The 10,162-nt window shown below is 37.1% G+C and overlaps 1 protein-coding gene across 1 annotated transcript in view; it reads right to left on the reverse strand.

Annotated features, from left to right (window-relative positions):
• kif26ba (kinesin family member 26Ba) overlaps positions 1-8,581 on the reverse strand; it is a 184,625-nt gene extending 176,044 nt beyond the window's left edge. The window contains exons 1-2 of the mRNA XM_062025486.1: positions 8,416-8,581; positions 2,871-3,263 (exon numbers count right to left, since the gene is read on the reverse strand). Coding sequence (XP_061881470.1) covers positions 2,871-3,263; positions 8,416-8,475 — 453 coding nt within the window. The 5' untranslated portion in view covers positions 8,476-8,581. The remainder of the gene's footprint in view (positions 1-2,870; positions 3,264-8,415) is intronic.
• Positions 8,582-10,162: the final 1,581 nt, after the last annotated feature.

The following is a 10,162-nucleotide window of genomic DNA, read 5'->3' on the forward strand; positions in this document are numbered from 1 at the left end:
CATTCACACTAGACTTAATAGGATCCTACACTGTTTGCACCACTGCCTCTCATTTACTGTACTTCCTCTCCCACTTGCCATGTCTATACTTTATATTTCCCACAATGGCACATTAATAGATGCTGCTAATTAGCTCAGAGCCTGATGTGTGACTCTGCTGTATCCATGACTAAAAAAAAAACAGTCAGTTGCAAAAACTTAGAGGCAGAAATTATGCCACTAGAATCCTTCTACGCACACGGCATGAGCACCATGTGTGATAATAAATTGATTCGATACACTGTGGCATGCAGTGGCACATAACAAATGTGAATAACTGGGTGGCTGGTTGGTAGTAGCTGTCTAGGGACTTTGCAAGGTAGAATACTTTCCACGGTTGTTACACACATTCTTGACCAGTTGAAGGTGTGGTATCATGTTGAAAAACTGTCATGTGACTGAGTTTCAGAATGTCACAGTACGTGTTGGCATTCATGTGTCCCTCAATGAACCCCAGCTCCCCAGTGCCGGACTATGAGGCGCAAATTAAGTCCTTTAATTTGCCTAAAAATCGACAGTATGCCTAATAACTCGGTGCAACTAATGTACGCATTTATTGTGGTTGTGGTTACCGACCTCGATGCAATTTTATTTGGTACATCGTGTAATGATAAGTGTGACCAGTAGATGGCAGTCACACATAAGAGATACGTGTGGACAGCAAGTTGACGCGAGTTCAATAAATGATGCTAGCAAGTACCCGTAAGAAAACAACATCAAAACGTTGATGTTTCATTGAGAATGTAGAGCAATACACATATTGCTCAAAAATCTGTCAAAGTATTTTGGTACGAACTTGATAAGCTACGAAGCCGCAACACTTGAGCATTTTGGCTACCGTAGTCAGACATACTGTGCTTCAACATACGGGTATTTGTATGGTGTGTGTGTATAAGGACCCTAAAATGTTACCTATTAGGAGACTTATTATCTGGCGTTTTATTTCGCAATATTATGCAAAACCAACTTTTCTTACCTTTTGGTACCTGCTGATGTGTATTTGGGATCTGCATAAGTCCCAAAAATTGGTGTGCGTCCGCCATTGTGTTCTGCGCCGTAGTCAATAAGCTCTTTTTTCTCTATCCTCTTGTTGTGGGGCATTCATCCTCCCCTCTTGCCATTTCTAATATAAAGTAGCGTACAGTTCTAACTTATATCTGTCAGTACATTCGCTATGGAATCGCTAAAAACAAAACCGCATTCTGAAGAGACGTTCTGAAAAACATAATCTATGCAACATTATGACCAAAGAACCACCATTACATGTCATGTAGACCACAAGGAAGTGTTTTAAATGTAGAAATAAATCATAATATGACCACTTTAATGCACCCTTTGTATGAAAATAGAGCTGAATCGGCAGTGCGCCTTATAATTTGGTAGGGCATATAGTCCGAAAAATACAGTACTGTCTATTTGTAGTCTTTACTTGTGTTTCTTAGTGGATATTAAATATATTGTTATATTATGTTTTGTGTCTGCCTTTGTGTGACCTGACATTTGAGTGCAGAGCTATCGGCCAATTTTCATAAGAAAAAATGTCATCGCCATTACTGATTAACGCTTTTTAATGCCGATCACAAACGCAGATCCCCTCTGGCTGATATGGCATTTATTTTTTTCCACATTGCTATTATTAGCTAACAACACCTAAAGCTAATGCTCGTGCATGTGTTACGTACGTATGTAATTACGTTATTACGTACAAGCAACCTTGAGAGGGTGGGATGTACTGTGGAAAAATTGGAAAGTTAGCGCCCTCTAGGCATCCGTTTAAATGTTGCAAACAGCGCCTTTAATGTATGTGATCGGTATCGTATTCGTATCGGCCGATCTCACTAGTGGATGATCGGAATCAGCAGCATGAAACCCTGGTCGGAACATCCCTAATCTCTACTGCTTTGCGAGCAGTATACTACTGTAGATTACTCCTTTGGTATCGTACTTGTATTCTATCTTGACATGAAAACAGGGGATCAGAACATTCAGAGATGCTCTTATTCAACAATTAGATTACATTTTTTAAAAAAACAACAAATTGGTAAATTGGTTGTGATTATTCCTATAATATATTGAAGAAACTGAGCACAAAATGTAATCTTGTAGACACAATTCCGTAGACTTAAACACCACATGTGTGGTATATCTCATTAATTGTTTTAATTCTAGGTCATGAGAAATGTTCTTCAACAGGAACAATTCACGAGGAAGTTAACAGTGTAAAAAATGATCTGCAGACATGGTGATCAATGCGTGCAGAGTATGATTCAATTCTTTATCATCAATCAAGTCCCAGCCCTCATGATGTCCCTATTGAGAGTCACTGTACTGATGGATTTCAAATTGATTGCATGGATAGGAAGAAAAAAATAAAATAAATTGCCTGCCAAATAAAATGGAAAAAGGAAGGAAATCCATGAAGATGAATATTTGCTCTAAGTGCTCCTTGATTTTAAGTAGTCCATTGATCATGTCAATTCCAACAAGAAGAAAGAAGCAATATAAGCAGATAATCGATTTCAAGGAGGTGATATGATCAATGAGATAATGTGGGGACATTTATGCAGAATCCCCCCATAATAATATCAATAATAATAGTTCAAAAGTCAACATTAGTCCACGCAGCTTCTCCTTAGCACAGATGGTCAGTGAGCGTTGGACAAATGAGCACACCCTTGTGATTTATGACAACAATAACCTCGATTAGATTGCAACACCTAAGGGAAGACAATAATGAAAGGATCTAATCTGTCATGTGTAAGCAAATTAATAAATGTCCAAATATCAAAAGCAAGTTATTTTTAGAGAGCCGAACAACATACAGTACATACCTTGCTGGAATAAGGTCCTGGGATTAGAAGCTTTAGCGCTTGTCTTTTCAGCTCCTTCAGTCTTGTGTTGCAGTTCTCACACCAAATCCCTCTTTCGCTCCCAGGAGAACTTTCGCTGCCTGAGGCCGGGGAGCCTGTCCCGAAACCCGGGGAACCGCCGAGAGACCCGGGAGAGCCGGTGCAAATCCCCGGCGAGATGGTCCCCGGTGATCCGGAGAGGGATCCTGGTGAGGAAATCCCCGAGCCAGGAGATGGTGTGCCTGTGGAACTGGGCATAGAGCCAGCACCCTCTGGGGCGGGACGGGAGCTGGACCGGGTGGTTTCATCATACGTCTTACGGTACCAAGTGTCCGGAAAAAAAGAGGCCGATTTAGTAGGGGATGTGTCAGGCATCTGTGGGACATATAAGAAAAGGAGAGAGCTTGAAAATTGCTACATCGTATTCTGGTCCCCCATCCCACCCTCAACCCGGCATTGCCGCCCCATACACATACACTTGGTATGTTTACATGCAATACAAAACACATTATTGCATGGATTTGGTTGAAACCAGCTTTTTAAAACACTAGACATATCTAGCGCATATCTAGATAAACCCCCTAAATTATTTTGTTTTGTCCCAGAAAACAAGTTAGTTTTTTAAAAAGCCAACAAATTCAATATGGGATCTGAGCCAATGATGTCGTTGTGGTTTGTGCAGCCCTTTGATACATTTGTGATTAAGGGCTGTATAAGTAAACTTTGATTGATGATTGATTGAATATAACATTGTCTAGAATATGAATTTGAATGATCATTATTATTATTGGTCGTTATTATTTTAAATATAATTATAAATCGGTCAAGTTTTCCTTTAAAGTGTAAAATATAGATTATCTGATACATCATTATCAGTCAATAATATCAGTCATAATAATACATCATTATAATTATCAATATTGTAAGGTTACCATATTATTATGATGGGGGTTAAGTCTCCTTCTATCTTTAAAAAAGAGTAATACCTCTGTTTCTAACTTTAATCAATGGTTCTTGAACACACCACAGTGCAATGAAATGCAAAAGTGAAACTTGTACATACGTAACTTTCTCCTATGCTGCTATGTATACATTTATTATATTTTTACAGTATTTTATCACCTCTTCTTGTTCCAAAATGCTGGTGCTATGTGTAAATGCTGAAAGGGGAACTGCACTTTTTGGGGAATTTTGCCTATCGTTCGCAATCATTTTGAAAGACTGGACAACAGATGTATTTTTTTATGCATTCTAACTCATAAATAAACGTTAATAAAATGGATAGTAGAAGGGTGAGGGCGTACTCCAACAAGTTGGTACACTTTGACAGCAGGTATAGACTTTAGACTTTGCGAGGATTATGAGTCATTTTTCATCTTAATGGGAATATAACAAGAATCTATCAGTCGGCATCCTAATGACAGCATACATTGTACAGCAAGGGATGTTTGTTGGCTCTAATAAAGTCTGCAGTGAGTAGTAATCAGTGATTAAAAAAGCAAATGCTTATTTAGCAAAATACATAAATACTAAATGTTATTATAAATGGGCCCGTTACTACATTACATATACTGTATACTTCCATCATGTATATAAACCTTAATGAAGGCGTTTGGATGTTGTTTAAGGGTGTTATAGGCAGAACAGAGCAGCCCCCCTAGGCTTCATTGTAAACTGACTTTTAATCACTATTATTTACTATTTAGAATGCATTAAAAAAAACATGTGTTCTTCTGTTACATAAGGATTGTGAGTGATGGGCAGAATTCCCCCAAAAAGTGTGGTTCCCCTTTAAAAGTGAGCTTGTGATGTCTGTGTTGGTTTGAGTCCAGCAATCTTATTACTTTCACAGTGATACTAATTTAATAACATTTATGACGTTTTTAAAATATAAACTACAATTGTAGAAAAAAATCTTCAAACCGTACAAAAACCAGAACCCCCACCCCCTACACTTTTGGATTGATAGAATCAAACATCTTCAGTCAGTCATGGGCGTCAAGATGCAAGATCCTACATGTTGACGTGTGTTATTATTAATCCTAAACTCCGAGTATACGCCACTTCTTACAGAAACATCAAATAGGCCACAAAGAGTTGGAGTAAATCCAGTCGAGTCATTGATGTGGTGGCCAAGCGGCTCCTGAAATCTCTCGTTAGGGGTTATAATAACTTAGCAACAGTGACACAGGAATGCTGATATTACAATATTCTCCAAAGACAGAGATATGGTTGTGTAATTAACATTAGCACTGTTATTATTAGTAAGTATACATGAGAGCTGCCTACTTCTCAGTGGGAATTAAAAGGTCATAAATGTATTTATTGTATTTTTCAACAATTTTAAATAGGTTTTAGCTAGGTCCTACAATAATCTATCTCAAGTGTCTTGGCTAAAAGCTAGTCTTGATGAAGGTTAAACGTACTTGTCAGAAGCCTTATTGCATGAAACACATTTTGTGCGCCTGTAGCTTTAATGCTAATGATCTGTGTTTGAACACTGTCTGACAGTGTGTGGCTTCTAAAAAGGCCCTTGTACACTTGATGCACTTTTTACATCTATACATTGTCCAACTTAATAGATGCCTTGTAACACATACAACAACTTCATGCGTAGTGAAGCCTGTCTTTTGAAAAGCGGAGGAAGGAAGCGTTCCTTCATGACGAACAAAAATGACCTTTTGAGTCTCCCTTCTTGCTAAAAAGTGGAGCCAACAAGTGAGGGAAGTGATAGTTTTTACCAGGTTTGGTGCTCATAAAAACAGGCTCAAGGGGCATGTTTTACTGTTAGAACCTGATTAAAAAGTCACTTTTGCATTCAGGACAAAAAAGTGATATTACAAAGCAGCACTGGCACAGTGGGAGTCACTTTCTGTCCTTTGGGAGACATTAAACAGTACAGTACAGCAGGGGTGTCCAAACTCTTTCCACTATGGGCCGCACACGGAAAAATTTAAGCATGCGGGGGCCATTTTGATATTTTTCATTTTCAAACCTTAACAAAATATATGGATTTTTTTTTTTAACTTTTAGGGTTACCGGGGACCATAAAGGGTCTCAGTCATTAAAATGTTAAAAATAAGTAAAATTATTATTATTTTTTATTTAACGCTTACAGTAAATCTCTATATCAACTTCAGGTTGATATAAAGTAAAAAAAAAAAAAGGTTTTATGCCTTTTCTGTCAAAGACAACTTTGTTTTTTATAGTAAAACTGAAATATGCAGTATTTAGTATTAGAGCCTTAAAAGATTAATAATGCAGGACACCATTGATTTTAATTATTTAATATTTTTGAGTAATCACATTGAAAAGTTAAATAAAATCCTACTAAATATATTTGGGATCCAAAAGGTCCCCCACTCATAAAGTTATACATTTTTATTAGTTTTTTTTTTATTTTTAACACTTAAATTACGAGATCAACTTCAGATATATCTGTCGATTTTACGTTTGAACTATAATTTTGTTTGTTTTGTGCTCTTTTGTCAAATAAAACGTTGATGTTTTTGTATGGCAACCACACAATATATGCAATATTTTTTCCACATAAAACATTTTAAAGTGATATTTTTTAAGTAATAATTCATTATAACATAGAATTAGATTTTTTTAGCAATGGCAAAAATAAACAAAAATAAACAAAGACAAAAGAAAAAAAACAGCCTGCATGGCAGCTTTGTGTCAACATTGCAACTTTTTCTTGTTAGATTTCACCTCGGTCCACTTTTTTTAAATGTTTTTTTAAATTTTTGCAATATTTTTAATTTTGCAATTTTTTCAGAATGTGTGGCGGGCCGGTAAACAATTAGCTGCGGGCCGCAAATGGCCCCCGGGCCGCACTTTGGACATCCCTGCAGTACAGCATTGGTGCAATTATGGCATTAATACTGGTATTATTTGTACTACGTGGTTCTAAAAGTACAGGTATATGCTTTATGGCAGTTATTCTCAAACTGTGGTATGTGTACCACTAGTGGTACGCAGGCTCCATGTAGTGGTACGCCAAAGAATTACTTGAATAAAGTACAGTTTTTATTTTCTTATATTCAAACACAGTGTTACTGTTCAAACTGTGTGTAATGTTACAGTGGCCAAATATATAAAATATATTTGATAAATAAAACCCCATGCCTTGTTTTAATTTTTACTTAGGCCTACTACGCTAATGTATTTCAATGTTGGTACTCGGAGAGACAATTTTTTCTTAATTGGTACTGGGAAAAAATTTAAATCCGCTGCTTTACAGTATTGTATAGGCAGACTGACAACTGTCATACAGTACTCAATCTGGGGTTCCTCTTGTCCCTCATGGGACAAAGGCTGACTTGTTTGTCCTTTTAGTAAATTGCTGTTGTATTTTGGCCATCATTTTTGTTGTGTTACTCCAACATGATTTTCCCCAAGAGGGTTTTTTATGTAAAATTTCTAAATTTTAATGTCCAATTATTTCACAGGTGTACGATCCAATACACTTGCAGCTATACCCACAAAACCAAACAGGACATACAAATCCTTAATTGTTCAAAGGGCATAAAAACATTTGGAGTTCCATCCATCCCATCCATTTTCTACCGCTTGTCCCGTTCGGGGTCGTGGGTGTGCTGGAGTCTATCCCAGCTGTACTCGGGCGGAAGGCGGGGTACACCCTGCAGGACCAACACAGATAGGCAGACAACATTCACACTCACATTCACACACTAGGGCCAACTTAGTGTTGCCAATCAACCTATCCCCAGGTGCATGTCTTTGGAGGTGGGAGGACGCCAGAGTACCCGGAGGGAACACACGCAGTCACTGGGAGCACATGCAAACTCCACACAGAAAGATCCCGAGCCCAGAATCGAACCCAGGACCTTCGTATTGTGAGGCCCACGCACTAACCCCTGTTCCACCGTGCTGCCCCATTTGGAGTTCATATTTTATTTTACTAAACTTCCCCAAAACTCTCAATCAATTGCAGCCATAAACGAAAATATCCAACAAGCAAATGTTTTTAACCCTTTGAAGGCCTTTTGATAAAATAATGCCAAAGTTTTAAATTAGTATACATTTGCCTAACATTATTTTGACTAAGCTAAATTATCTGATCAAAAGAGTAAATAAAAAAATAAAACAACACTTTTTATGTTTGATATTTGTGTTTAGGACTGAAGTTTGTTGAGAAATTTGAGCAAAAAAAAGGGGGGAAAAAATCAAAAATGTATATATTTGTGCCCTTCACAAACTTAAGGAGTTTTATGTCCTGTTTGGCTTGAAGAAAACGAATGTCTCCAAATAGTTCATCTTTCATTTTACCAAGATATTATGGGCAACATTGGGGACTTCAAACACCACCAAATCCCCCAACAGACACACGCCAACATTTCCAACAACTTCACATTTTCTAATAACAGCCACCGCTTTGGTAAGTTGAAAATGTACGTTCTTTTGTATTAATAAAAAGATGTCTTGCAAGTAGATGTACTGGATCAATACAATCATTGCTGATCAATAATCAATAAAGTGAGGTTTGTCTGTCTCTTACTGTGTATTTCCTGCCCCGGCCGGCCACAGATCTCTCCTTGGACCCCGATAGTGAAGTCATGTTGAAGGTGAGCACAGGAAAGAGGATGAGGAGGCAGGTCTCTGCTGATATGTCTTCACATCCAAAAAGGGGAATTTTTCAATTGCTCCTCCATCATTGGTGCATCAGGTACTTCCAGGTGCGAGCAAAGCAAACCCTGTTATGTTTGCTGAACCGAGTAAAATGTTGTCTAGTCTCTCGTCTCCTGTTGAGTGACTCTCCGGAGCTCCACGCTCTGCAGACGGCGGACGATCACTGACTAGACGCCGGTGGGCAGCACATCTGGATGGGGGGCGGGTCCACATCAGTGTGTGGGCGTGGTCACAGTGGACCTCCATACCCACGGTATACACGACATTCTCATAAGTGACTTATACTGTTTAATACTTGAAAATGTATACCTAGTATGCATGATAAGGTCATTTCGTTGCTTATTTGGTGTGTTTATTGACCTTTAGGAGGGCAGTCTCATATTAAAAATAACGTATACAACTTATACATTTGATGTTGTACGTAACATGTAAACTTGCTTCATATTTAATTTAAAGTCAACACCGTATCGACGCTATATGATTTAAAATTGCGATCAAAATGGAAAACAGGATTGCACCTGCATCAAAACGTTTCAGAGTATTTGTTACAGTGTACTACTGCCCTCTGCTGTTGACCGACTGTTACTGTTCCCAGCAAGGCATTTTGTTTTTACAATTTACAGTTAACAAATGTGTTAATGTGATTGTGAATGTTGTCTGTCTATCTGTGTTGGCCCTGCGATGAGGTGGCGACTTGTCCAGGGTGTACCCCGCCTTCAGCCCGAGTGCAGCTGGGATAGGCTCCAGCGACCCCGAGAGGGACAAGCGGTAGGAAATGGATGGATGGTATAATTTACAATTGTTTTTTTATGTTTTTTTCCGGTGGTGCAAGTCTCTTTTACATTTCATGAAAGATATTAACATTTTACAAACCAAATGAACAAGACGGTGTAATAATGTGTTTTCTGAAATTGTAAATTGTTTTATCGTTTGTTCATTTCGTTTGTGAAATTGTTTCGCCTTTTGTTAACGTGTATCCTGAAATTGTAAGTCGTTTTGTCTTATCTTAATTCGTTTTCTATCATTTTAATTTGTTTCTTAAATTGTAAAAATGTTTTGCACTTCCAGACCACCATAGTTTTTGATAGCCAGAATACCTATAAAGAGGATTTGATTTCCATATTATGAAAAAAATGTGAAACTGTTTAAACTGTTTAAATTGTGGAAATGAGTACATAAGCGTAATATAAAATAAATAATAAAAAAATTAATATATTTCATGCATCCATCCATTACTACCGCTTATGTCATGATTAATAAAGTTATTTCATGCCATTTGTGGTTATTTGATTTTTAAAATATATTATATTTCTCATATAGTGTTGTCCTCTATTTGAATAAACTGTGAAAATATAATCTGACATAATTATATTGAACCAATTTAATAACCATTTTTTCATGACCATAGTAATTTTTTCATGAACATTTTATTTATTTGTTGATTATTTATTGGAATTTTAATTTGTATTTATTAATTTTCTTAAAGTCAGGAAATAAATATAATTATCACGAAACGATCTAGTGTTTATTAAATACGTTTAAAACAAGTATTTAAGATTACACTTGCACGATTGATAATGTATTTAATTGAATAAAATTACTCTATTTCAATAAAT

The sequence above is a fragment of the Entelurus aequoreus genome, linkage group LG02 (genome assembly GCF_033978785.1).
Source record: "Entelurus aequoreus isolate RoL-2023_Sb linkage group LG02, RoL_Eaeq_v1.1, whole genome shotgun sequence".
Taxonomy (NCBI): domain Eukaryota; kingdom Metazoa; phylum Chordata; class Actinopteri; order Syngnathiformes; family Syngnathidae; genus Entelurus; species Entelurus aequoreus.